This window comes from Arachis ipaensis, chromosome B7 (assembly GCF_059453495.1).
Source record: "Arachis ipaensis isolate K30076 ecotype BB chromosome B7, ASM5945349v1, whole genome shotgun sequence".
NCBI lineage: Eukaryota > Viridiplantae > Streptophyta > Magnoliopsida > Fabales > Fabaceae > Arachis > Arachis ipaensis.
This window is the reverse complement of record NC_142442.1, coordinates 1,044,013-1,071,236: the sequence shown is the minus strand read 5'-3', so window position 1 is coordinate 1,071,236 and position 27,224 is coordinate 1,044,013. Positions and strand designations below refer to the sequence as shown.

The following is a 27,224-nucleotide window of genomic DNA, read 5'->3' as shown; positions in this document are numbered from 1 at the left end:
ACAAGGAGAAAAAAGATAAATAATGTGGTTGATACCCAATCATGCAAACAATCCACATATAATATCTTAGCTTTTGCATTTCATGCAAAAAAGTTTGATATCCAGAAGAAAAAAGAACCAACCAAGTCCAAGAGGATCAAGGGTGAGAGGTTTCCACAAAATATTTGTTTGTCTGGTCTGTCCCCTAACATAATATATAGGGTGAACAAAATAAATATAAATAATAAAAATATATTGAAAAAAAGGATGAGCTGCCACGTGACAGACAGAGGAATCACACGTTGGTCTATCCAAGTGTGATAACCTTCGTTAGGCTAATCACTTGACACCTGTGCTGTTTTTCATGATTCCTATTGGTATATTCCTTTGAGAGACTTATCTATATAACATGGTAGTTTGTTTAACTCAATTTTTGTGCTGTCGTTTGTTATCTGTTTTCCCGCCATCCAAAATAAACACTTTTGAAGCTTGAAAACATTGTAACAATGTCTGCCTTTGTTGGAAAGTATGCAGGTAACAAATTATACAATGTTTTTATATCATATACTGTATAAACTGTATGTTTTTGTCTATCCAAAAAATGTAGCACAGTATCCTCATTTCTACTAAGAAGTTTCTTCAACTTGAATCAAGCTTCTTCAAGTTTATATATATTTGGATTCCAAATGGTTTGTTTTATGATATACTAGATGAGCTTATCAAGAATGCCAAGTACATAGCCACACCAGGGAAGGGAATCTTGGCAGCAGATGAGAGCACAGGCACCATTGGCAAGCGGCTTGCAAGCATCAATGTTGAGAACATTGAGGCCAACCGCCAAGCGCTGCGCGAGCTCCTCTTCACCTCCCCCAATGCCCTCCAATACCTCTCCGGTGTCATCCTCTTCGAGGAGACTCTCTACCAAAATACTTCTGATGGAAAGCCTTTTGTTGAGGTCCTCCAAGAGAACAATGTCATCCCAGGCATCAAGGTGGACAAGGGTGTTGTGGAATTGGCCGGAACAAATGGCGAAACCACCACTCAAGGCTTTGACTCTCTTGGTGCAAGGTGCGCCGGCTTATGATCCACAAATACTTCAATTTTTCTCTCATGTATGTCGTATGCGTATTGTATTGTATTGTATACTTATATACGTGAGTAACTTTTTGAACCTCTATTATATGCTATATTCAAAATCACTATTGATAAATTTACTATAAGTATTTGATCCAAAATAGTACTATATTTTTACGAAATTGATGTATTTATGTGTTGTCTTGAATGCTTGTATTTGTAATTGTGCAACATAGGTGCCAGCAATACTACAAGGCCGGCGCACGATTTGCCAAGTGGCGTGCCGTGCTGAAGATAGGCCCAACCGAGCCTTCTGAGCTGTCCATCCAGCAGAATGCGCAGGGATTGGCTCGCTACGCCATAATTTGTCAGGAGAATGGGCTTGTCCCCATTGTTGAGCCTGAGATTCTGACTGATGGGAATCATGACATAGCTAAGTGTGCTGCTGTTACTGAAACTGTTCTTGCTGCTGTTTACAAGGCACTCAATGATCATCATGTTCTTCTTGAGGGAACCCTCCTCAAGCCCAACATGGTTACCCCTGGCTCTGATAGCCCAAAGGTAATAATCTTCAAAATGATTGCAAAAGACCAAAATGAACTTGCAAGAGTAATTAGTAATTACCACTTAGAATAGTAGTTTAAGGATCATTGGTTAGTTAGGGAGTTAGTTTGCTATAAACAAAGGAAAGAAGAGATTAGTTACTTTCTTTTTAGTCTTGGCATTTGTTAGAGTCTTGAGAGTTAAAAGTGTCTCTATCATTGTGCTTAATAAGCGTCTCAAGACAGAAAATACAAAGATATTGAAAAAAGAGACATTTAATATAAATTTTCTTTTCAAACGGGTTTGTATCTCTGGTGCATTTAATTTGTGTTTTTATCTCCTATTTCTATTTACACTTCCTATTTTCTCTTCTTTTTTCATAAAATTCAAAAAATAATGAAAATAGAAACAAAAAATGAAAATACAAAACAAATGTACTAGTGTCTATTTTTATTGTCAAACAGGGCCTAATATCCTCTATGCCTTGTTATTCTTGATAATTATTCAAGAAATACAGTCCTCCATGAATAACTAACAAGAACATTTCACTCATTTGCTGATGAGCAGGTTCCCCCAGCAGTGATTGCTGAGCACACAGTCACTGCACTGCGCAGAACCGTCCCATCGGCGGTTCCAGGGATTGTGTTCTTGTCTGGTGGACAAAGTGAAGAAGAGGCTACATTGAACCTTGATGCAATGAACAAGTTGGAGGTGCTGAAGCCATGGACTCTGTCATTCTCATTTGGAAGAGCACTGCAGCAAAGCACACTCAAATCATGGGCCGGGAAGAAGGACAACATCACGAAAGCTCAAGAGGCATTCTTGGCTCGGTGCAAGGCGAATTCGGAGGCTACTCTTGGCAAGTATGGTGGTGGAAGTGGAACTGGTTTGGCTTCTGAGAGCTTGTTTGTAAAGGGCTACAAGTATTAATTAGCCATCAAAATGGAGTTTGGAGATTGATTTGGAATGTGTATGATGCTGCTACTTAAGCCTTTTTCTTCTGATTAACATGTTTTATTTTTTTGATACATACATATGTTATAAATTTCAAAGTTTATATATTTATAGGAGCTGATTGTAATGGCCAATGTGATGATCTACCTCTCAGAACAATAAAGTGCCACATTTTCATATGAAAATTTGAAATCTAAACAAGTGAAATGTGATTACAATAACTAGGAATAGAAGTAGTATGCATTATAAAATGTTAGGATGATTGAATTTGAACATTATGTATGTTCAAACAACAGTAGTACTAAAACTTTATTAGCAGCCACTTTCTTTTTCCTTTTTCTTTTTTCCTTTTTTGGAAGAAAGAAAATCAAATGGAAGGATTGTACTACCAATGAGTTTCTGTAAGCACATGTTATGACTTTATGATTGCTTAGCTTCAAAGAATTCATCATATAATTTTGATGGCTAAAAAACATTTTAAGTGGTGGTAAGTGCCAACCAAAAGTAATGTTCAAAAGAAATGTTTTTTGGTGGCCAAGGATATTAGGATATTCCTCTAAAGCTAATACTACTTTTTCATATGCTTTATTGGTGTCTCAGCTAATTATAAGTGACTAAACTAATGTTAAGTGCTTGCTTTGAAGATTCTAGATTAAGACATGATATATTGGTAGGCAATGTTGACTCCAATAAATTTTACAATTTAAAAGGATCCTAATCAATAACTAATAACAAAAAAAAAAGGCCATTGTATTGAAATAAAATAAAATAAAAATCCAATGCTTGCTTTAGCAGACATTGTTGGAGTTACACCAATCCCATTAAGAAAAATAAATAATAAAAATAAAATAATATCTTGTAATTTTTCTCTCTTCTCTTTTACATGCACAAAAGAAAAGTTTAAATTTAGTACTAATCTGTAAAACATGCTCTAAACTCAATAAATACTTAAAAGAAATATCTACAAATTGTTTACCGAAAAATGATCTAATCATACCATTCTTTTTCACACTTGTATATACCATGAGATGCAAATTAAAATAGAGCATTAAGAAATCAATGAACACAAGAAGATACAGAGAGATTTGCACCATGTTCTGCATCTTCAATCATCTCCTTGAAGTTATGCATTGTCTTGAAACTAGAACACCAGCTGGTGGACCTGTCATCTCAATTTCACATATGCTATTCAACCAATAAGATAAATGGATCAAACCAATGTTGAACTTCACCTTAAATGTCCCTCTTACATAGTAGCTTACTTTGTTGCTCTCAACTTGCCTTTGAAGCTTCACACCAACATCTTGAGGCAGAAAAACCAACTTGGAAATCAAGTTCACAGTTTGCAGCCTTGTCTCCTTTGGCTTCTGCATAAAAGGATTCATCGTCCGATTCGATATGAGCCGGTTGGAGAAGAAGAGTTCAATGTCCAAAGACTCAAACTTTACATCAATTCTCTTGTTGGGGTTTGAGAAATTTGCAAGGAGAATGAAGTCACCATTCAAGTATTGTGTTGAGTCATAGTACACAACATTGAGGCTTGCATTTGGTATATCAAATGTGGGGTTTCTTGGTTTGATTGCTAAGTAGAATATCAATATAACAATTCCAAAGAAGATTAGTAGAAGGCTGAATATGAGACATAACCCTGCAAAACACCATATAACTGGTTTTGTCCTTTGACTTCTTGGTTGCCATAGTTTTTTATTTGGCCTATTGTTTTCAAGTGATTCTAAGGAACTTTGATTCCTTATTATTTGTTGTTTTGAAGGGGGTGGTGGAAGGGCTAGCATATTGGAATGGATTATAAAAGAAACTTGAAAAAGGTCACTCCAATGAGCCAAAGTGATGATGAGGAAAACATGAATTGTGTTGATGAAGATTATATATACTAAGATGATTGTTTATTCCAAATTGAGGTGATGGATTGAGAGAAGCTTTTTTAAATAAAGTAATAGTTGGGACAATGAATCATGTTTTTCTAGGTTGGTGTACTTGAGCTAAAGTTGAGTCATGTATTATTTATGTTTGGACTTTGAAAGGTTGATGCTTTTGTTATGTGGCAATGTTTAGTAGAATTTTGAAAGGTTTAATTATTTTTAATTAGTTTTTTTTTTTTTATAGTTTGAAAATAATTTATAGTAGATAAAAAATTTGTAATTAAATTTTTATTAGCTGTTATTTTAAAAAAAAAAATAGTTTCAAATATTTTATAAATTATAATCCATCTTATATTAAACACGAAAAATTATCAAAAACTGACCCTAATATTTTTATCTAATATAGAAATTTCGTTATAAACTTTTAACCTATAAAAATCTAAGAGAAAAACCCAAAACAGCCCCTGACAATTATCTCGAAAGACAACGAGGTCCTTGACAAAAAAAAAAAACCCAACCTAACCCCTAATAATTATCTCGAAGGGACAACGAAGTCCATGTGCCAAAAAAAAGTCAATATTATTTTTTTTTTTTGCACAGGGGCTAATCAGTCCAAAAAAAAGGGATCAGGAGCTGGATTGGATGTTTTATTTTTAGGGGCCTCGTTGTCCTTTCGAGATAATTGTCAGGGCCAAGTGGAGTATTCACTCAAAATCTAATAAAAAATTTGGTGAAATTATAAAAATTTATAGAGTAATTAAGCCAATTTTAAATAGGGGCAAATTGTGAAATTGATTAAGTTTTGTAAATAGAAAAAAAAACCTCTTAAGAAAAATAATCAATGAATAAATAATGAGAGTTCATCAAATGGACTCAATATTTTTATTTACTTCTTCTTTAAGACTCTATATGTTTTACATGGTTTATACTTTAGACTTTGTCAAAAGTTGTGTGCAAGTAAAAGGAGTCAATTAGATGAAGGGCTTAGATTATGGGTGTATATAAGTTATAACATAATGTTATATACCATATGATATCAAACTATATATGCAAGTGCTATGTAGAATGTTTAAGCACTAAGGAAGCATGCATAGGAGCCAAAAAGTGATTTCAATTCTTAGTTAAAGGTTCATGTTTTCGTTAAAAGCAATGAATCAATCATGTTGGTCTTAATGACCCCACAATATTTTGAAGTTGATTTTAATTGTGCCAAATTTAAGGCCACTTTTTGCACATTGGTTTTATCTAGTGCTTTCTAGTTTCTACAAATATAGGGCACAAGAGCATTACACAATCATTTTCTTTTAAGAAATCAAAATAATTAATTTTTTCCAATAAAATTATTAAATATATCATAATAAAATAATTAAAATTTTTTATATTTGAATTGTGTGATGAGCAGAAATAAATTGAGGGGAAAAAGGGAACAAAAAGAAATACACTTTATTCATAATTTTTTTTTTAGTTGGTGGGTTTCAGCCTAATAATTTGACATGGCCCAAAATTAATACTAATCATAGGCGTAAAGCCCAATAATAAATTGAAGCCTAACAATAGCATAGAGCTTAACTAAAGTATAAAACTGTAGAATCATTCAAGACCAAAAAAAAAAAAAGAAAAAAAAACTGCAGAATTATTATTTAGCAATAATCTCCATAAAATATTTAGGTTAACTTGCATGAAAAGAGTTTCTAATAACTAATAAGTAATAAAATTGATGGACCAAGTTATGGTAGTACAAGTTATACATATCTTTAATTTATTTATAAATCAATATAGAATTTGAAGGGAAAAAAAAGTTATTCTTTCTTTTTCCAATAGGTATTGATGAAGGTCCACATGGTTGATCTGGTTTATTCAGGTTTATCAATTTTTTTAAGAGTAAAGTATCGTTTTTGTCCCCAATGTTTGGAGTAAGTCCTATTTGTGTTCCTAACGTTTAAATCGTCCTATTTGTATCCTTAATGTTTATAAAAGTGATTCAATGTTATCCTACTATCAATTATACTAACAAATCAGATTATATTTTTCAATTATTCTCACTTGGATATATTCATTCTCAATTAGATCTCACTTGCATGTGTTCGATTTTAATATTATACCCACTATTTGTGTTTAGATTCAATTATGTCCCTAGAAAAGTGAATTATGTAAATGTTGTTTCAACATTTGATGAGCTATTTTTCGGAGTAAATCATCGATTTTATCCCAGACATTTGTATTCTAACTTTAAGAAGAGATTTTTAAAACTCAAACTAAAGCGTTCATGATGTATAATTGACGGCAGGATAACATTGAATCACTTTTACAAACGTTAAGAATACAAATAGGACGATTTAAACGTTAGGGACACAAATAGAATTTACCCCAAACGTTGGGGACAAAAACGATACTTTACTTTTTTTTAATTAAATTTTTATTATTATTTTTTAATTAAGTCTTTATACTATATTAGATTTTATAGTTAAATCTTATCATAACAAAAATATTAAAATTAATAATATTTTATTAAACAAAATAAATATACCTAAATATGGTTGGAGCATATGGTTGTTGCTTGGCTAGGATAGTCAATGCAAGGGAGAAATGACTCAGATTTTTCAACATCCTTAATTAATAATTAATAATTATATATACTAGTCGTTGTTCTTAAATCTTCTTAGGATTTGGCTTTTACCTTTGAGTCAGCTAATAGAACAACGTACTAGGTACTACTATGTATAATAGTCCATGCTAATTAATTTGACTATTCTCTATAAATATTAAATAATACACCAATGCCAACCACATTCTCAATATCACAATTCAATTAAGCACTTAAATTTTTTTATAAAAGGAAAAAATTCCAGCTAGCTATAGCTAGGTTCTTCTCATCACTTGTCGAATTCGGTCTTCATTCATTGCAAGTATGGAGGTAAGATTAGTTGTGATTAATTAATGATTATATGAAAGGATTGAACTAACATATATATATATGTTCTAGTTACTTGGAAATTTAATTTTATATATTACTAATTAATATTATTGTTGAAATTGAATTTCAATTGGTGCAGCAAAAGATTGTTATAAAGGTATCATGCAATAACAAATGCAGAAGGGGTTACTTGTGGAGTTGTGGTAAATGCAAAAGCAAGATCCTCAAAGTTGCGGCGGTTGAACCGGGTATTTAAATTTTTTTTTATCAAAGATAGGAGACTCGAATTCGCAACTTTTCAATTGAGTATGGGGAGACTATGTCATTTGAGCTATTACTCATTGGCCCGAGTATTTAAATTTTGTTTAGTTTGCATTTGCATTTTTTATTTTATTTTAGATATTTTTTATTTTTAGAGTTTTATATATAAAAGATTATAATAAAAATTAAATAATAATTTTTTATTTTTCATTATTATTTTCTCACTTTCTTTTATTAAATCCTAAGGTGAATTATAAAAATAAAAATTCAAGCCAAATGAATTTGTATATGTATTTGTTATTTTATTTATATTAATTAATCAATGATGGCCCACATATATAAATAATAAAAATAATGTTATTAATAAATAATTAAAGCTCGCCGTTATTTATATATATTTAATAATAAAAGTAAAGTATATTTTATTTTTGAAGTTTGTTAAAAATATTTTTAAATTTTATTTTGTTTTAATTTTGTTCTAAAAATTTTTTATTTGTATTAAATATATTTCTAATAGCTAAATTTTAAAAAAAATTAGAATTTATTCAGCAATAATGCATGACAAATATATTTTATTTGTTTATTTTGATGGTTGTTTTTGTAAAATTATTACTGAATTGGTCCTAATTTTTTTAAAAAAATCAGCCATGGTGTATTTGATGTAACTCAAAAGCTTCTAGAACAAATTAATATTAAAATAAAATAAAACTTAAAAATATTTTTAAAACTTTTTAACAAATTTAAAAAAATATATATACTTTGTCCTAATAATAATTAATGCTAAATAAATTTATATATAGTGGAAAAAATATTTGTGGTTTCAAAAGAATATTGTGCATGCATGCAGGTGTGAGTTCATTAGGGTTAGAAGGGGCAGAGAAAGATGAATTGGTGGTCATTGGAAATGGGGTGGATCCAGTTTGTTTGGCCAAGGCTTTGAGAAAGAAATTCAACGTTGCACAAATCATAAAGGTTGAAGAAATTAAGGAAGACAAAAAAGAAGGAAAAGAAGATTCGTCGCCGTCGCCGTCGCGGCCGCCGCCGTGGTCTTATGCTCCCGGCTACTACTGTCCACCGTATCCCCAGAGCGTAGTTTATGAAAACCCATATGGTAGTCAATGCATCATCATGTGAGAATTAAACTATATGCTAATATGCTATATGTATATGTTTTTTGCTTCTCAAAAATAATAGGGTTTTACTATCTTGAGTTTCTTAATCTTCAATAATGTATTTGTCTTCTTTTAATTATGACTTATGAGTCTATGTTTTATGTTTAATTAATAATAATAAATAATATATTACCGTCAGATTTAGTGGAAGAAAAATTTGGTAACAAGCTCTATAATTTTTGTAATTAAAAATTTATATTTGTCATGGACGACAAAATTTGTCGATAAATAGTTACCAGCAAGATTTATATTGTGAAATTTATTCCGTCGTTAAATTCGACGATGAACATGTTACCTGCAAAATTTTTTAATAAATTCGATAGTATCCGACAATTTTATATAAACTAACGAATAAGACTATTGGTAAACTAACAGGTCCAAAAGCGAAAGATAAAAAAAAAGATATATTTAAAAGTTGAAAATTTGTTATTTTTAAAACTTAAATTTAAACCTATTTTTAATTATAATATAAAATACTTGTTATTTTGACTATTTTATCATTATTAAATATATCTAATTTAGCAAAAAAAAAAGGTGGATTAGTAGACTAGTATAACTAATATCCTATATTTTTATTAAAAAAAATGAATATACTACTTGTTCAACTAATTTATCTTAAATTATGTCACCCAAAAAAAAAATGGTAATATTAAGGAGACAAAAGGAGACAAAATAAACAGGTGGAACTTACCTTATTTAATATTTATTAATTATCGCAACAATTAATGAATGTTAAATGAGGTAAATTAAGAGTGTTTTTGACTAATTTTTTTTGTTATCAAATATTTTCGAAAAAAAAAAATCCTAAATCAAATTTGGAACTTTAATTTCTTTATGCCTGCCTTTTCAATGTGTTAGTCGAGAAACACCAAGCATAGTCGCCATTGATTTTTTCAAGCATTAAGCTTTGAATTAACCTAGCTATACGTACGTACACTACGTTCAATTCATGGTTCACTACTTTACTTGACTCGTGACTCGTCAAGTCAAATGATACGCATATAGATGACGGAGTCAACTTAATTTACAATCATCAATTAGTTTATATATATATATATATTAAGACCAATTAATTTTTATTAGAATTATTTAATATATCTAAATATTTATTATAAAATATTACGTTTTTATTATTTTAATTTTTATAACATCTATAAATATTTTTTATATTATATCATTTTATATAATTTAATATACACGATTTTTTTTATTGTTCTTTCTTATCTTTTTAACAATATATATATAATAATTAAATATCTCTCATGCTCAACCCATTCAAAAATTAATAAAATTAAAGGAGTATTACACTGTGCCATAAGGTCATCAATTACTTGAAAACTATATAGGCTGGAAAAGATTTTACTAAAGATAATTATTTAAAGTTGAATTGTAATTGAAAAGTATATTTTTATATAGGGAAAGTATTGAAAATCAATATTAATTGTGTATTAATGTACAATAAATAAAAAAAATAAAAATAAAATTAAAAATCAGATCATTAATTAATTATTTAATTTTAAATTTTGAAATTTGAAAATTAAGATTAGTATTTAAATTCATTCACACTACCGTAACCTCCAATACACGTCCAAAACTCATCGTCATCTTCTCCAGTTCTCATCGGGTCACTGAATTTTTCGTCCGTTATACCAAGGCTGCCGGATCCTCCTACCGACACCGTTCTCACCTCTGCCGGTCAGCTCGATGCGTCTCGTTCTCCGACGCTCAGCCTAAAGTTGCTGTCGCTGTTTTCGTGCCTCTCTTTCTTCGCTTTCTTCCATTCCTTCAAGCCTCTTCTCACTGATGATATCATCATCCTCTTCTTCTTATTTTTCTTCGGATATATCAGATTCAAGCATGGTTAGCTTCTTTATGATTTGAGCCCTATACTTCACAACAGTACTGCTTTTGTCATAACTAATCTTTCAAAATTATGTTTCACCACAATAATAATTTATTCTGTTTATTCATCTTCTTCTTCTCTCCTTAACGGGACTCTTTTATATAAAGCAAGCATGTCTAACAAATATAACAAATTGATATCACAAAACAACTGACTACCATAACGACCTTTTAAGTTTAAATCATGTTTTTATGTTTTAAATTCAAAAATAAAAACAAGGGAGCTATAATAAAAGCTTCCTGGTATGATTAATTCAACGCAACATATACTCATATTTTTCGCATTTAACCTAAAAGATTTTTTTGACTTGGATATTATTCAGTCTTCTCCAATAATGCTTCAACCAAATCGTCGTCGCCGTATCGATCAAGAAGTTCTTTCCAGGTTTTCTCTAATAAATCTCTTGCTCATATACTAGTATATATGTTAGTGATTAAAATAATAAAAATTGTAATCATCTGAGTTGGTCGAGTGATCAGTCTAGGGTTTGTTTGGGTGAACTTTTGAGAAAAGATCTTTTTTCGAGTTATATTATTTTAAAAGATTTTATAGAGAAGTAAAAGTAATTTTATATTTAGATATCTCATGTAAAAAGGTCTTTTTATGTATCAATTATGTTTGGGTATAACAATATAAAAATACTTTTTTTGTTCATTTGTTACACGAAAAAAGATCTTTTAAAAAAAGATGTAAATTACAGCTTCTCAAAAAAGATCTTTTTTTGATTTTACCAGTGCTTTTACTTTTACTACTAAAAATTTGCCAAACACGTTAAAAAATAAAAAAAGATCTTTTTTTAACAAAATAATGGCGCTCAAACATGCACTTATTCTACTTAATAAATGTCAAATATTTAAATATCGTGTATGTAACATCTCATTAGCCAATAACAAACCGTTAAATGGAGCTCAAATCCGCATTAGATTCATCCTTAACCTAAAATTGTGTAGTTTAAATTCTTCCTTAAAATTGTTCTTACTTCTTAGGGTTTATGATTATACCCTAAAATAAATGGAACGTGACTTGCAGGAACAAGGACGAACATTCCAGATGCAAAGTCGAAACTACTTGTCGTCTTGCACAGGCACACTGCGCACCCAATTTCGATGACTACTATTCTTACCGATCCGATCCTTTCATCATGGCCATCTGGAAATGGTAACTCTTAACACCATCCATAAACGCATAACTAACGTTTGTAGAAATTTCACTTTTTATAATAAAATTGATAAATAAGCTCAAAGATTTACATTTCGAGAGATTAGTCTCTAAAAAAAAATTAATTATTTTATCTGTCTTTATAATTTTATTAAATTTTCAATTAGAATTTTATATTTTTTTTTCTTTTCGATTGAATCCCTACGCTGTATCAAATTTTGTAATTAAATTTTTGTCGTGACAAAAATGTTGAAATTAACAAAATATTCTGTTAAACAAAACAAATATGCCTAACACTTGATTGAATATTTTGTATAGTTAAAATTCCAATGTTTTTGTCATTGCTAGATATTTAGTTACAAAATCTGATATGATATAGAGGCTCAATTAGAAAGAAAAAAATATAAAGATCTAATTAAAAATTCAGTAAAACTATAGAAATCGATAGAGTATTTAAACTCTAAAAAAAATACCAACAAAATTCTTCACGAAAACATATATAAATAAGTGAAGTTCAAATTAAAACCTTTTTATCTTGATCATAAAAGATAATTTGAAGATAATGTGTCCATATCTACTAGCTATCGTATAAAATTTTATTAGTATTTTTTTAAAGACTAATCTGTCTTAAATTTAAATTTTTAAATATTTATTTATTATTTTACTCTAATATAACATAATATAACTCACTTTATCTTATCTTTTCAGGAAATTTTCTGTGGATTGGATTATTCGGACTGCTTCTTGTGTCACGTTGTCTGCGAAAATAAGGGACAAGAAGGTTCCCATTACGTCTTTCGTTATTCGAATCATTGACTCTGCCAAAGATCGCAAGGTCTTGGCTAAATTAGGTCATCATAAACTCACTTTCTGCATTGAATTATTTGAAATACAATAAGATATAGCTTTAAAATTTCAATGGTTTTTCTCATTTTGATGCAGAGGTAAAAGATAAATTGCTTAAAAAAGGAGGAAGATTTGACTGGAGAGTTGGGTCACTTCCAGCGAGATTCATTATTGACCTTGAGTTCCTCGATTTGAAAGCTTCATCTCCAAATGTATGTACTTCTATCATTCATAGTACTATTTAGATTGTCTAACAATTTATCTCAAAATAATTTTATTATAGTGGTTTTGCATCTTGATTTCATGACTCATATTTACTTATGTCTTTAGTGTTACAATGTAAAAAGTCGTTTAATTACATCTATTTTTTAGAACGACTAATTGTTATTTTTATTGACGTATCATTATGTAATTAGATGCATATGTAAAATTGTTTTATACTGTCGATATATTAAAATTAAAAGTCTTACATAACTGGATATACAGAAATACTATATCTATATTAAAATCAGCTATTTTTTATGGTATAAAAATATATATGTTGCTTAATTTATTTTTAATGTATATTTTATATTAGAAAAATACTATTTGTATACCAGAATCAGTTACTAAAATCAATCATTAATGTATTTGTATATAAATACATGTGTTGTTTAATTTATTTTCAATGTGTATTTAAATTTCAATATATATTTTATACTTATAGCTGACTTTGGTGTTTGATTTTAGTACATGTAACATAACCCTTTATATTAATAACTGATTTTAGTGACTAATTTTAATATACAGCGTACTTGTTGAATATGTTAAGCTTTCAAGATATTCACATCGTTGAAACAAAATCATATTTGCTTGAAACACAGGGAAAAGATGTTTGTTCCATTTGGCCTACCAAAATCATGAATCATCAGAAACCAAATTCTGGAGTTCTTGAATCTGTTGGTCGAATGCTGACAGAAAAAATCCATACTGACGTAACAATAAATGCTTCAGATGGAAGCATTGGAGCTCACCGCGCAGTTCTTGCTGCTCGATCACCTGTTTTTCATGGCATGTTCAAACACAATCTAAAAGAGAAAGATGATTCCACCATAAACATCTCAGACATGTCAATAGAATCTTGTCAAGCATTCATAAACTATCTTTATGGTGTCATTGAAGATGAAGAATTTTTCAAGCATAGATTGGAGCTTCTTCATGCCGCAGACAAATATGACATTTGTGATTTAAGAGATGTATGCAGTGAGAGCCTTGCAGAGGATATGGATTCAAGCAATGTTCTTGAGAGGCTTCAGGATTCATATCTGTATCAATTGCCAAAGCTGAAGCATCATTGCATGCAATATCTTGTCAAGTTTGGAAGGATATTTGACATTAAAGATGATTTCGATGCATTCTTGCAAACTGTAGATAAGGATTTGGTTATTCAACTCCTTGGTGAAGTTCTTAATGTCTGGAAAGGCTCTTAATTTTTTTTCCTCCTCAAATAAGCATAGAGAAATAGCTTGTTTTGATTACTTAAAAGATTTGTTCCCATTTGATGGATGCAGTTCTATTACTTGAATGAATTTTTTTTTTGTTTACAGTATCTTCTAATTCGATAAGTTAAACACTAATTCATCGCAGATTTGAGTTTTATTTAAAGTCTGCTGTTGATCAATAAATTGTTATATGCATGAGGTTAGATTCGAATCCTAGTCCTTTTTAAAACTTGAAAATGTGTTATTTACTTAGGGCCCGTTTGGGAAACTCTAGAAGTAGCTTTTTTTAACTTTTGACTTATGAAAAGTAGTAGTATTAATGTCGGGTGCAATTTTCAAAACCAAATTGCAACTTTCTAAGAAGCTATTTTGGAGCTTATAGAGAAGTTAAAAAAAATGACTTCTCTCATAATACTTCTACTTTTCATTACATTTCTTTAAATTAAGCACTTTTAGAGTTAAAAATCAAAACACAAAATAACTTATTTATAAGTTACTTTTAACAGAGTCATTTATTGTTTAAGTTATTTTATCAAAAGGAGTTTAATTAAGTTAGTTACCCAAACTGGACCTTATAGGTGGAAGACCGAATCGCTTGCATTGCCGGTTCTCAGTTGAACCAATTTGACTGACCGGACTGGTTCAATTTTCAGAACCATGATTATATTTAAAAAAAAAAAGTCCTTTTTTGTTTTTTTTTTTTTTCTTTATACGGAGAAAATGGCAGGCCCTGACAGCTTGTTCTCCAAGCCTGCATGATTTTTTGGTATTGCCAAACATACAGGTTCTTTTTGGACAGGTCAAGCCTTCAGGTTAAGTGGAGTAAAGTTGCTTCTTTCAATCTATTTCTCTGAGAGAGAACATTGTGGCCCAATTATGATATTTATATTGGGCTTAGTAACATTGTGGCCCAATTACGAAATATTTATATTGGGCTTAGTATAGCCCAACCCAAATTGTGCTGCTTCTAAAGTGATTGGATACTTTGCTTTGAAAGCACATTCTGCATGTTCTTTTTAGTCTTTACTCTTACAATCATACCCAATAGCCAATAGGAGAGTCACAAGTCACAACACTTGACTTACAAAAGACATCGCCAAAGCAAACACGTAAATCAAGAAAAATCCAATCACATTATAACACAAGCAATACATGCAAGACTGTGTGTACAAATGAATAATATATTAGCATATAATTTAAGAATATAATTTTGATCTACTGGTAATATAAAAAATAACAACAATGATAGGAATCAAGATGGTTTCAGTCAAAAGTCTAAGGTGAATTTAAAATTTTTACGTGGATAATGTTTATGCTAGGTATTAAGATATTTCTTTTCTTTGTAAATTAGATAGTTCTGAATCTATTTTTTAATTTATCATATTTTAGGCATTTGAAAAGGGAATGAGGGTGAAGAGACGGAAGCTAATTGAATCAGTTTTCGTGATTCACGTTGCAATTGCAATAATATTCTAATTTAAATGTGGTGAAACATTTAATAACCAATATTTTAAATCATAAATAAATAAAATTAATTATTATATTTATAATTAATTAAGTTGTTTTATTGTTGGCTAATTTAAAGTTGGTTGGATATACTTTTCAAAAAATAATTATTTTGATTAATGTGGCGTTACATAATTAGATGTACATATAAAACTAATTATACATCAAAATTAAATTTATAATATAAATAAAACAATGATGTAACTACTTAGTTCATTTTTATTTATGACTAATAAATAAAAACAAAGAGAGGAAGATGAGATGAAAGAAGTGAAGGTTTTCGAAGATGAACATGAATACAACAACATATAGCTTAGCCTCTGTTTTGTTTTTACATTTCAATGGTGCTTGTTTTGATGCAGAAGAGACAAATTGCTGATCAACAGAGAAGGATTTGTGTGGGGAATTGAAGTTCTACTTCCAGGGAGATTTATTATTCATGTGGAATTTCTCAATTTGAAAACTTCATCTTCAAATGTATTAATTAGAATCCCTTCTACTATTACTATTATACTGTTCGTCCTTATCGTTTTATTAAATTTGTAATTAAATTCCAATAATTTAGAGTGGTAATTTTAATTTGGAGATAAATATTCTAGTACAATAAAGACTTAGATTTTAAAGTTCAAAACAGTAGGGACTAGATTAAAAGCTTTTGAATTATAAACATTTAATTATAAATTTAATGAAATTATAGTAAGTAATTTAATTGTATGTTTTTTAATTGTATACTCTTAGAATCTCTTCTACTATTATACTAGCCGTTTTTATAGTTTTGTCAAATTTGTAATTAAATTCTGATAGTTTAGGGTATAGAAATTTAGCCCTTAACTTTAATTTGGATGTGAATATTATGTTAAGGAAAAGTATATGGAACAATAAAGATTTAGTTTTTTCTAGCAAGGGAATATTTTTGTAATTTTTTGGACAAAATACAACTTCTCCCAACCCAACTTATAAGAGTATAAAGATGAAAATTAAGTGTTTTAGATTATATTTATGTTGCTTTGGAGACAATATTTATAATTATATTTTGGATTATGTTTATTTTGCTTTGAAGACAATATTTATAATTATGTTTGGAATGAAAACTTGGTCTATAATCATATTTATTAGATATTTATAATTATAAATTTATTAATATAGTTATGAAATAATGTATATTATTCAGTAGATAATAATAAAAAAAAAGAGGAGTTTTGGCGAGTTTAATTAGTCCGTCAGCCCACCAGCCCGCAATTAAGCAGGGCGGGATGAAATTTTAGAATCGACTCATTAAGCAGGGCAGAACGGGCCAACCCGTCAAAAGACAGGCTTCTGACGGGACGGACTTCCCTGTTTGCCACCCGTAAGTATAACTAATTAATGTCCTATATTTTTATTAAAAAAAATTGAATATACTACTTGTTCAACTAATTTATCCTAAATTATGTCACCCAAAAAAAATTATCCTAAATTAAATTTTGGGACTTTAATTTCTTTATGCCTGCCCTTTCAATTCAATGTGTTAGTCGAGAAACACCAAGCATAGTCGCCATTGATTTTTCGAAGCATTAAGCTTTGAATTAACCTAGCTATACGTACGTACACTACGTTCAATTCATGGTTCACTACTTTACTCGTGACTCGGGACTCGTAACTCGTCAAGTCAAATGATACGTATGTATATACATGACGAAGTCAACTTAATTTACAATCATCAATTATTTTTTTTCATATATATTAAAATATATTAAAATTAATTAATTTTTATTATTTTAATTCTTATAATATCTATAAATATTTTTGATATTGTATCATTTTATATAACTTGAATACACATGATTTTGTTTTTTATTGTTCTATCTCCCTTAGCTTTTTAACAATATATATATAATAATTAAATATCTCTCAAGCTCAACCCATTCAAAAAATAATAAAATTAAAGGAGTATTACACTGTGCCATAAGGTCATCAATTACTTGAAAACTATATAGGCTGGACAAGATTTTACTGAAGATAATTAATTAAAGTTGAATTGCAATTGAAAAGTATATTTTTATATAAAGCAAGCATATCTAACAAACATAACAAATTGATATCACAAAACAACTGACTACCATAACGACCTTTTTAAGTTTAAATCATGTTTTTATGGTTTTAAATTCAAAAATAAAAACAAGGGAGCTATAAAAGCTTCCAGTAGGTATGATTAATTAACGCAGCATATACTCATCATATTTTTCGCATTTAACCTAAAAATTTGTTTGACTTGGATATTATTCAGTCTTCTGCAAAGCAGGTACCGCTCCATACTCTTCAACAAAATTCTCGTCGTACCGATCCAGAACCTCTTCTTTCCAGGTTTTCTCTAATAAATCTCTAATATGTCAGTGATTAAAATAAATGTGGAAACTCAGGTGCAGTCAACTTCATATAAAGTTGATACCTGAGAACTGTTAAATAATTTGACTGATTTGACTAAATTTTCATTTAACAGCTTTCAAATATTAACTTCACGAACTCGACTTCACCTTAAAATAATAAAAATTATAACCAACTTAAAGTTAGTCGAGTGATCGGTTTTTTTATTCTGCTCGAGTAAATGTCGAATGCTTGAATATCGTGCATGTAACATCTCATTAGATTCATCCTTAACCTAAAATTGTGTAATTTAAATTCTTCCCTAAAATTGTTCTTACTTCTTAGGGTTTATGATTATACCCTAAAATAATTGCCAAGGCAACAAAGAGAGGAAGATGAGATGAAAGAAGTGAGGATGGATGTTTGAGTGTGTGTGTTGAACGTTTTGTTGATTGCATCAATGAAATTGGAATGTGACTTGCAGGAACATGAAAGAACATTATTCCAGATGCAAAATCGAAACTACTTGTCGTCTTGCACAAGCACAATGCACATTCAATTTCGGTGACTATTATCTTTGCGAATCCGATCCTTTCACCATCGCCATCTGGAACTGGTAACTCTTAACACTATCCATAAACGCACATATAATGTTTGTAGAAATTTCACTGTTTATAATCAAATTGATAAATAAGCTCAAATATTTACATTTTGACATATTAATTTCTAAAAAAAAGTTTAATTATTCTATCGATCTTTATCATTTTACTGAATTTTCAATTAGGTTTTTATATATTTTTTTCTTTTTGATTGAGTCCTACACTATATCAGATTTTGTAATTAACAGATAAACAGATAAAATTCCAATGTTTTTGTCACGCTAGAAATTTAGTTACAAAATCTGATAGGATACAGAGACTCAATTAAAAAGAAAAAAAAGTATAAAGATCTAATTAAAAATTCGTGAAACTATAAGAATCGATAGAGTAGTTAAACCCTAAAAAAAATACCAACAAAATTCTTCACGAAAACATATATGAATAAGTGAAGTTCAAATTAAAACTTTTTACCTTGATCATAAGAGATAATTTGAAGATAATGTGTCTATATCTATTATTGTATAAAATTTTATTAGTATTGTTTTAAAGTGTAATTCGTCTTAAATTTAAATTTTCAAATATTTATTTGTTATTTTACTCAGATGTAACATAATATAACTCACTTTATCTTATCTTTTCAGGAATTTTTCTATGGATTGGGCTGCTTCTTGTATCACGTTGTCTGCGAAAATAAGGGACAAGGTTCCCATTGCGTCTTTCGTTATTCGAATAATTGACTCTGCCAAAGATCGCAAGGTCTTGGCTAAATTAGGTCATCATAAACACACTTTCTGCATTGAATTATTTGAAATACAATAAGATATAGCTTTAAAATTTCAATGGTTTTTCTCATTTTGATGCAGAGGTAAAAGATAAATTGCTTAAACAAGGAGAAAGATTTGAGTGGAAAGTTGGGTTACTTCCAGGGAGATTTATTATCGACCTTGAGTTTCTCGATTTGAAAGCTTCATCTCCAAATGTATGTACTTCTATTATTAATCGTACTATTTAGATTGTCTAACAATGAGATAATACTCAATTTCATCCCTGAATTTGCATACGAAGCTCAATTTAGTCTCTAAAATTTTAATTGCCTTTATTTAGTCTCCAAACTTTGCAAACATGACTCATGTTAGTCCTTGAAAGAATTTTCAATGTATATACGTTAATAGAACGCTGTCATGGATAGGCGGATGCGACACTAGACTCTGTGAAATGATGTCGTTTTGTTTTTGACACTCAAATAACAAAAAAACAACATCATAAGTGGTGTTTATTGAAACTTTACTTAACAAAACAAGTGATGCGACATCATTTTTGAGCTATTTGAATGTCAAAACTAAAACTACATCATGTTACATGTTTCAGTGTGGCATTTGATTGTTCATTTCAACGCTCTATTAACGTTTTTTAACTAAAAATCGTCTTAGAGACTAATGTGAGGCACGCTTATAAAATTTGGGGACTAAATAGAGATAATTAAAATTTCAAGAACTAAATTGAGACTCGCATGCAAGTTCAGAGACCAAATTAAGTATTAACTCGTCTAACAATATATCTCAAAATGATTTTATGGTAATGGTTTTGTATCTTGATTTCATGACTCATATTTACTTATGTCTTTAGCGTAACAGTGTAAAAAGTCTATTTTTTAGAACCACTATTCACACCTCTACTATAAAAAGAAATTATTTTTATTAACGTGTTGTGACATAATTAGATGCACATGTAAAATTATTTTATACTGTCAATACATGAAAATTAAAAATCTTACATAACTGAATATACAAAAATACTATATCTATATTAAAATCAGTTACTTTTTATGGTATAAAAATATATATATTACTTAATTTATTTTCAATATTTCAATATGTATTTTATCTTAATATCTAATAATTTTAGTGACTAATTTTAATATATAACGTACTTGTTATCAAGTTTTTAAGATATTCAAATCATTGAAACAAAATCATATTTGCTTGAAACACAGGGAACAGATGTTTGTTCCATTTGGCCTACCAAAATCATGAATCAGAAACCAAATTCTGCAGTTCTTGAATCTGTTGGTCGAATGCTGACAGAAAAAATCCATACTGACATAACAATAAATGCTTCAGATGGAAGCATTGGAGCTCACCGCGCAGTTCTTGCTGCTCGATCACCTGTTTTTCATAGCATGTTCAAACACAATCTAAAAGAGAATCATGATTCCAACATAAACATCTCAGACATGTCAATAGAATCTTGTCAAGCATTCATAAACTATCTTTATGGTATCATTGAAGATGAAGAATTTTTCAAGCATAGATTGGAGCTTCTTCATGCGGCAAACAAATATGACATTTGTGGTTTAAGAGATGTATGCAGTGAGAGCCTTGCAGAGGATATTGATTCAAGCAATGTTCTTGAGAGGCTTCAGGATTCATATATGTATCAATTGCCAAAGCTGAAGCTTCATTGCATGCAATATCTTGTCAAGTTTGGAAGGATATTTGACATTAAAGATGATTTCAATGCATTCTTGCAAACTGTAGATAAGGATTTGGTTATTCAACTCCTTGGTGAAGCTCTTAGTGTCTGTAAAGGCTCTTAATTTTTTTCCACCTCAAATAAGCATAGAGAAATAGCTTGTTTTTATTACTTAAAAGATTTGTTCCCATTTGATGGATGCAGTTCTATTACTTGAATGGATTTTTTTTTTATTTGTTCATGGTATCTTCTAATTCGATAAGTTAAGCATTAGTCCATCGCGGATCTAAATTTTATTTAAGGTCTGCTGCTGACTAATAGATTGATTGTTACATACATAAGGCGAGATTTGAATTCTAATACTTGTTAAAACTTGAAAATGTGTTATTTTAAAAAAAAATGTCCTTTTTTTTTTGCTTTTTTTGGTCCTTTATACAGAGAAAATGGCAGCCCCTGACAGCTTGTTCTCCAAGCCTGCATGTTTTTTTGTATTGTCCAAATACAGGTTCTTTTTGGACAGGTCAAGCTTTCAGGTTAAGTGGAGTGAAGTTACTTCTTTCAATCTATTTCTCTGAGAGAGAACATTGTGGCCCAATTATGATATTTATATTGGGCTTAGTAACATTGTGGCCCAATCATGAAAGTGATTCGATACTTTGCTTTGAAAGCACATTCTGCGTGTTCATTTTAGTCTTTACTCTTCCAATAATACCCAATAGCCAATAGGAGAGTCACAAGTCACAACACTTGACTTACAAAAGACATCACCAAAGCAAACACGTAAATCAAGAAAAATCCAATCACATTATAACACAAGCAAATGAATAATATGTTAGTATATCATTTAAGAATTTAATTTTAATGTACTGATATTTATAATATAAAATATTTTATATAATTATATTTTTTTTTGAATAATTATTTACATTGTTGATATAAAATTTAATTTATAATATAAATAAAACAATGATGTACAAAGATGAACACATCACACTACTTAGTTCATTTTTATTTATGACTAATAAATAAAAACAAAGAGAGTAGGATGAGATGAAAGAAGCGTTGCATCAATGAAATTGGAAGATGAACATGAATATGAAGGATTCTGCATACAGAGTTGAAACGACTTGTCGTCTTGCACAATGGAGAATCGACAATTTAGCTTCATGCACTTATCGCAAATCCGATCCTTTCACCATAGCCATCTGGAACTGGTAACTCTTATTAACACTTAGCAGTTAGCACCTTCTCTTCTGGATAATAATAATATAATTATCTTATCTTTTCAGGCATTTATCTGTGGAGAGGAACAGAGTTTCTTGTGTTAAGTTGTTTCCAGAAGCAACGAACAATCTTCCACTTTCATCTTTCGTCATTCGCCTGCTTAGCTCTGTCAAAGATCGCAAGGCCTTGGCTCAATTAGGTTTTCTTAATTCTATTTTGAAATACAACAACATATAGGTTAGTCTCTGTTTCTGCTTTAACATTTCAATGGTTTCTTGTTTTGATGCAGAGGTAAGAGACAAATTGCTGAGCAGCAGAGAAGGATTTGTGTGGGGAATTGAGGTTCCACTTCCAGGGAGATTCATTATTCATGTTGAGTTTCTCGATTTGAAAACTTCATCTTCAAATGTATGTTATTCTTAGAATCCTTTCTACTATTATACTGTTCGTAATTATCGTTTTATCAAATTTTTAATTAAATTCCAATAATTTAGAGTGGTAATTTCAATTTGGAGATAAATGTTCTAGTACAATAAAGACTTAGGTTTCAAAATTCAAAACAGTAGGAACCAGATTAAAAGCTTTTGAATTATAAACATTTAATTATAAATTCGATGAAATTATAGTAAGTAATTTAACTGTATGTTATTTTTAGAGTCTCTTCTACTATTATACTGTCCGTTTTTATAGTTTTATCAAATTTGTAATTAAATTTCGATAGTTTAGGGTATAGAAATTTAGCCCTTAAGGCTTAAGTGTTGCTAACTTCAATTTGGATGTGAATATTATGTTAATTCTAATGTTCTTTTGTACAACAAAAACTTAATTACAAAATTCAAAACAGTACAAGAATATAATTGAAAGTTTTTGAACTATAAGCATTTAATTTCAGATTTAATGAAATTATAGTAACTGAGAGAGGAATTTAACTATGTGTTTTCTATCTAATAGTTCATACTTATGAACACAGGGAGAAGATATTTGTTCTATTTGGCCTAACAGAATTATGCAGCAAAGATCAAATTCAGCAGCTCTTGAATCTCTCAGTCGAATGTTAATGGAAGGAATGCACACTGACATAACAATAAATGCTTCAGATGGAAGCATTGGAGCTCATCGCGCAGTTCTTGCTGCTCGATCGCCTGTGTTTCGTAGCATGTTCTCTCATGATCTTAAAGAGAATGATGATTCCACCATAAACATCTCAGACATGTCAACTGAATCTTGCCAAGCATTTATAAACTACCTTTATGGCATCATTGAACACCAAGAATTTCTAATGCATAGATTGGAACTTGTTCGTGCTGCAGATAAGTATGACATTTGTGATTTAAGAGATGTGTGTCATGAGAGCCTTGTAGAGGATATTGATTCAAGCAATGTTCTTGAGAGGCTTCAGAATGCATATTTGTATGGATTGCCAAAGCTGAAGATTAGTTGCATGCAATATCTTGTGAAGTTTGGAAAGATATTTGACATTAGAGATGATTTCATTGTATTCTTGCAAACTGCAGATAGAGATTTGATCACTCAAATCTTTTATGAAGTTCTTAGTGTCTGGAATGGTTTTTGAAGTTCTTCTTTCTTTTGATTATACCTTTTGTCCTAATTCAATGTACCTAACTTATTTAATTTCCATCAAATTGGGTAAATAAATCAATTTAATTTGATAGTTAAAAAAATTGTAAAAATATAACTCAGAGACAAATGTGAAGGAGATCAAAATTCACATCAAATTAGTCCAATTTTTTTAAATACATAGATATAAATATATATATAATGTCATATTTCAATTAAATATCTAAGAGTGACATTAGCATTGACTAATAAGGAATTATAATGAATAGATTGGAAGTGAGAATACATTAAATTGAAGCCTTATAAGTAATGATTATTAATTTTTTTTTTAAGCACAACGCACATAAATACATGATATATCATTTTTATTGTCTGTTCCACCGAATAAAGGACATAAATTTTAATAAATGAAATATTTGTGCGACAAAAGACTAACACTATGTTTGGTTTTAGGAAAAATAAGAGGAGAGAAAAGTGGTGGAAGGAAAATAAGTGGAAAATTTTATTTTTCTTTGTTTGGATACCAAAGAAAATGGGAAAAAAAGAAAATTTTGGTGTGGGTCCTACAAAATTTTTTTCCATCCATTAGAAGCATGAAAACAAGAAGAAAAATGTTACTTTTGATGTATTTACAATATTATCTCTAATTCTATTATTAATAATAATTATTAATATAAATTTAGTTTTAATAGTTTTAATACATTATTATAATAAAGATTTACATTTAAACATTATATATGTATTAGATAAATAATTTATAAAATTATAATATTTTATAATATTCATAAAATGTAATAAAACATAAATAAATAAAAATATTTATACTTTATTTTATTATAAGGGCATTAATGTAATTTTATACCATTATAATTTTTTTTCTTCTCACTTTTCTTCTTATCCAAACAAAAAAATTTTTCTTTCTATTTTCTTTCCATTCATTTTCTCTTCATTCAAACAACACATAAATAAATCTACTTTTCCTTCTATTTTCTTTCCTCCCATTTTCTTTCCTCTTATTTTCTTTTCTTCTATTTTCTTTCTTATATCCAAACAAAGCCTAAAAGAGTATAATGGCTCTATGTAGTAGTACTAGGTATGAAGCATGGACACTTGTTGAGTTAATGTGTTCATGTGTTGGACACCACACTCGTTAATGGGTTTATGTGTGAGATACGACTCACACTGTCGACACGCGTCTGGTGTCCAATCTTATTTTTAACATGTATTTTTAAAATAAATTTAGAAATGATATATATTATTATTTATTAAAACAAAAAATATTTTAAATATTTTATATAATTAAAATAAAATATTAAAAATAATTAAAAAATTAATTTATGTTTTAATATCAAAATATTATTACAATTTATCTAAAAAATACTTTATATTTTATATTTATGCGTGTCTCCGTGTATTATAATACAATAAAAAATACAATGTAAACTTTTTTTGCTATAAATTTTTATAAAAAGACTTATATAAAATAAATTGTCATTTTTCAGTTTTTCAATCTTTAAAGCGTGAGAAATCTAAATTGAAGAAAAATAAGGGTCAAAACAAATTTTACTCTTTAGAATTTTACATCATTGTGAGTTTGTGAGATGTAGTTTATATTAGCTTGGGTAACTAAAAAGAGATAATTGTGCGATTGAATCTAGTCTAGTACTAAGACGTGTTAAGAGATAACTGCCAAGTGCCAAGTACCAACTTCGGATCTAAACACACGTACGCAAAGAACTTCTATAATCTATCTAATTCTAATCATTAATCACATAGTGATCCTATATTTGATATCTATATATATCCCTTAAGCAATAGAAAGATGAACACCACTTCCTTTTGGATAAAACTTACGTCCAATCTCCAATCACGATTCTCCATTGCATTCATTTTTTTTATATTTCTTATTTTAAAATATATTACTAATTTTTTTACACATATGCTTGAACAATTGTCAAGATAAAGCTAAACTCTCGAAAGCCATCTTAAAAAAAAGAAACGAAAAAAAAAAAAGGATTTTTAGTATAATGATCCGTTATTCCGTTACCCCCTTTCTCTGTTTCCTTTTTGTCTCATCAAATTCGAAAATTCTTATCAAATATCCATATTATCCAAATCCATGTGTCTTACTTCTATCATAAATCTAAACACATAAACAGTAACAAAAAATAAAAAGAAAAAATGCTGAGCAATTTCATCGAGCAAATTTGGAAGAAATTAAGGATAATACATTAAGATTTTAATTAAAAAAAATCATATTTATTATATTTTTATTAAAATAAGAAATTTAAAAACTTCTATTAACAGCATACTTAACCTTAATAAATCTGGAAAAACATTAACGGTAATTGATTAGAATCCCAATAAAAGAATCCTAATTACAATACACAATATCCTAAAAAAAACAATAAAAGAAAGAAATTCACAGAATGATGAACAAAATAAAGCAATAAAAAAGTAAGGACTAATTTGAATGAAACTAGAACAATGGTGGCGGCGCCGGATAACCCAAGAAGGGTCTTCCTCTTCCACCACCACCACCACCACCACCACCACAATCATCGCAGTAACTAACACTGTCCTTCAGCTTATGGAATCCATGCTTGAAAACTCCGAAGCCAAAGAGAAAACCAATGGCAATCACCACAAGAACCAGGCACGTGCATAGCATGCATATTCTCGCCCCACAACACATCTCTCACCAACAATCTCTGAAATCACCAAAGTTTGAATCTTTTCCTTCTGGGTATCTCGGATCTGAGAAAATTCTCGGGTGGGTTGATTGAGAAAATTTGTGAGAAGAATGCTGAATTTAAGAAGAAGAAGAAGAAGAAGTAAAAAGGTGGTGTCTGTGTCAACAATGTGATGAAAACGTTTTGAGGCTTTTTATTCGCTTATAAGGAAAGCTATCTAATCCATTTAACAAAAACTATTTCCCTTTACACATTAAAAAAAAAAAAAGAAAAGGAAATTTAATCTTGAAAAAATATTTTGTGATATTTTTAAATTTATAATTTAAATTAAAGAATTTATTAATTTGTTTAGACTTTTTAAAATACTTATTTCCATACCCTCTATTTCAATAGTTTATCTTATCTAATTAGTAAATAATATTATAAAAGTTTAGTATTATTTTACTTTCTTTTTAAGTGTGTTTTATTACAAAAATATACTTTAAAATTTAGCTCCTAAATTAATTATTGAATATTTGTATATATTTATATATATAATAATTAAATGGTCATAATAAAATAAATTAAATCTGTAATAAATCATCTCTATATATATATATATATATATATATATATTATATTTTATGAATTATTGGCATTGTAGT

At 29.2% G+C, this 27,224-nt stretch overlaps 7 protein-coding genes across 7 annotated transcripts; 5 read left to right on the top strand and 2 right to left on the bottom strand.

The window, feature by feature from the left end:
- Positions 1-330: 330 nt before the first annotated feature.
- On the top strand, positions 331-2,735 carry LOC107609010 (fructose-bisphosphate aldolase, cytoplasmic isozyme 1). Its single transcript, XM_016310827.3, has 4 exons — positions 331-513; positions 690-1,047; positions 1,290-1,614; positions 2,164-2,735. Exons 1-4 carry the CDS (start codon positions 486-488, stop codon positions 2,524-2,526), a joined length of 1,074 nt encoding a protein of 357 aa, XP_016166313.1. The 5' UTR covers positions 331-485; the 3' UTR covers positions 2,527-2,735.
- Positions 2,736-3,541: 806 nt separating this feature from the next.
- Positions 3,542-4,467, bottom strand: LOC107608192 (uncharacterized protein At1g08160-like). The gene has a single exon (XM_016310061.3). It carries the CDS (start codon positions 4,341-4,343, stop codon positions 3,660-3,662), a length of 684 nt encoding a protein of 227 aa, XP_016165547.1. The 5' UTR covers positions 4,344-4,467; the 3' UTR covers positions 3,542-3,659.
- Positions 4,468-7,218: 2,751 nt separating this feature from the next.
- LOC148550119 (heavy metal-associated isoprenylated plant protein 47-like) lies at positions 7,219-8,908 on the top strand. The gene is made up of 3 exons (XM_088494217.1): positions 7,219-7,344; positions 7,484-7,592; positions 8,453-8,908. Exons 1-3 carry the CDS (start codon positions 7,339-7,341, stop codon positions 8,737-8,739), a joined length of 402 nt encoding a protein of 133 aa, XP_088350343.1. The 5' UTR covers positions 7,219-7,338; the 3' UTR covers positions 8,740-8,908.
- A 2,913-nt stretch (positions 8,909-11,821) lies between these two features.
- Positions 11,822-14,348, top strand: LOC107606421 (BTB/POZ domain-containing protein At1g55760). The gene is made up of 4 exons (XM_088493371.1): positions 11,822-11,838; positions 12,547-12,689; positions 12,781-12,896; positions 13,548-14,348. The coding sequence occupies exons 1-4, from the start codon at positions 11,822-11,824 to the stop codon at positions 14,151-14,153; spliced, it is 882 nt and encodes a 293-aa protein (XP_088349497.1). The 3' UTR covers positions 14,154-14,348.
- A 4,906-nt stretch (positions 14,349-19,254) lies between these two features.
- On the top strand, positions 19,255-21,209 carry LOC107606420 (BTB/POZ domain-containing protein At1g55760-like). The gene is made up of 3 exons (XM_016308485.2): positions 19,255-19,385; positions 19,477-19,592; positions 20,607-21,209. Exons 1-3 carry the CDS (start codon positions 19,265-19,267, stop codon positions 21,207-21,209), a joined length of 840 nt encoding a protein of 279 aa, XP_016163971.2. The 5' UTR covers positions 19,255-19,264.
- A 792-nt stretch (positions 21,210-22,001) lies between these two features.
- Positions 22,002-23,885, top strand: LOC107609710 (BTB/POZ domain-containing protein At1g55760). Its single transcript, XM_016311726.3, has 4 exons — positions 22,002-22,299; positions 22,375-22,508; positions 22,599-22,717; positions 23,280-23,885. The coding sequence occupies exons 1-4, from the start codon at positions 22,169-22,171 to the stop codon at positions 23,880-23,882; spliced, it is 987 nt and encodes a 328-aa protein (XP_016167212.1). The 5' UTR covers positions 22,002-22,168; the 3' UTR covers positions 23,883-23,885.
- A 2,226-nt stretch (positions 23,886-26,111) lies between these two features.
- Positions 26,112-26,786, bottom strand: LOC148550118 (uncharacterized). The gene has a single exon (XM_088493541.1). The coding sequence runs from the start codon at positions 26,580-26,582 to the stop codon at positions 26,367-26,369; it is 216 nt and encodes a 71-aa protein (XP_088349667.1). The 5' UTR covers positions 26,583-26,786; the 3' UTR covers positions 26,112-26,366.
- Positions 26,787-27,224: the final 438 nt, after the last annotated feature.

What these genes read in the sequence shown, in the direction of transcription:
- LOC107608192 (XM_016310061.3), bottom strand. Translation starts at nt 4,343, where the DNA reads ATGCTAGCCCTTCCACCACCCCCTTCAAAACAACAAATAATAAGGAAT.
- LOC107606421 (XM_088493371.1), top strand. An exon ending in CAAGGTCTTGGCTAAATTAG is followed by an intron (nt 12,690 to 12,780) that starts GTCATCATAAAC and finishes ATTTTGATGCAG; the next exon opens with AGGTAAAAGATAAATTGCTT. An exon ending in TGAAAGCTTCATCTCCAAAT is followed by an intron (nt 12,897 to 13,547) that starts GTATGTACTTCT and finishes CTTGAAACACAG; the next exon opens with GGAAAAGATGTTTGTTCCAT.
- LOC107609010 (XM_016310827.3), top strand. Translation starts at nt 486, where the DNA reads ATGTCTGCCTTTGTTGGAAAGTATGCAG. An exon ending in CTTTGTTGGAAAGTATGCAG is followed by an intron (nt 514 to 689) that starts GTAACAAATTAT and finishes ATGATATACTAG; the next exon opens with ATGAGCTTATCAAGAATGCC. An exon ending in TTTGACTCTCTTGGTGCAAG is followed by an intron (nt 1,048 to 1,289) that starts GTGCGCCGGCTT and finishes TGTGCAACATAG; the next exon opens with GTGCCAGCAATACTACAAGG.
- LOC107609710 (XM_016311726.3), top strand. Translation starts at nt 22,169, where the DNA reads ATGAACATGAATATGAAGGATTCTGCATACAGAGTTGAAACGACTTGT. An exon ending in CAAGGCCTTGGCTCAATTAG is followed by an intron (nt 22,509 to 22,598) that starts GTTTTCTTAATT and finishes GTTTTGATGCAG; the next exon opens with AGGTAAGAGACAAATTGCTG. An exon ending in TGAAAACTTCATCTTCAAAT is followed by an intron (nt 22,718 to 23,279) that starts GTATGTTATTCT and finishes TTATGAACACAG; the next exon opens with GGAGAAGATATTTGTTCTAT.
- LOC107606420 (XM_016308485.2), top strand. Translation starts at nt 19,265, where the DNA reads ATGGATTGGGCTGCTTCTTGTATCACGTTGTCTGCGAAAATAAGGGAC. An exon ending in CAAGGTCTTGGCTAAATTAG is followed by an intron (nt 19,386 to 19,476) that starts GTCATCATAAAC and finishes ATTTTGATGCAG; the next exon opens with AGGTAAAAGATAAATTGCTT. An exon ending in TGAAAGCTTCATCTCCAAAT is followed by an intron (nt 19,593 to 20,606) that starts GTATGTACTTCT and finishes CTTGAAACACAG; the next exon opens with GGAACAGATGTTTGTTCCAT.
- LOC148550119 (XM_088494217.1), top strand. An exon ending in AGTTGCGGCGGTTGAACCGG is followed by an intron (nt 7,593 to 8,452) that starts GTATTTAAATTT and finishes GCATGCATGCAG; the next exon opens with GTGTGAGTTCATTAGGGTTA.
- LOC148550118 (XM_088493541.1), bottom strand. Translation starts at nt 26,582, where the DNA reads ATGTGTTGTGGGGCGAGAATATGCATGCTATGCACGTGCCTGGTTCTT.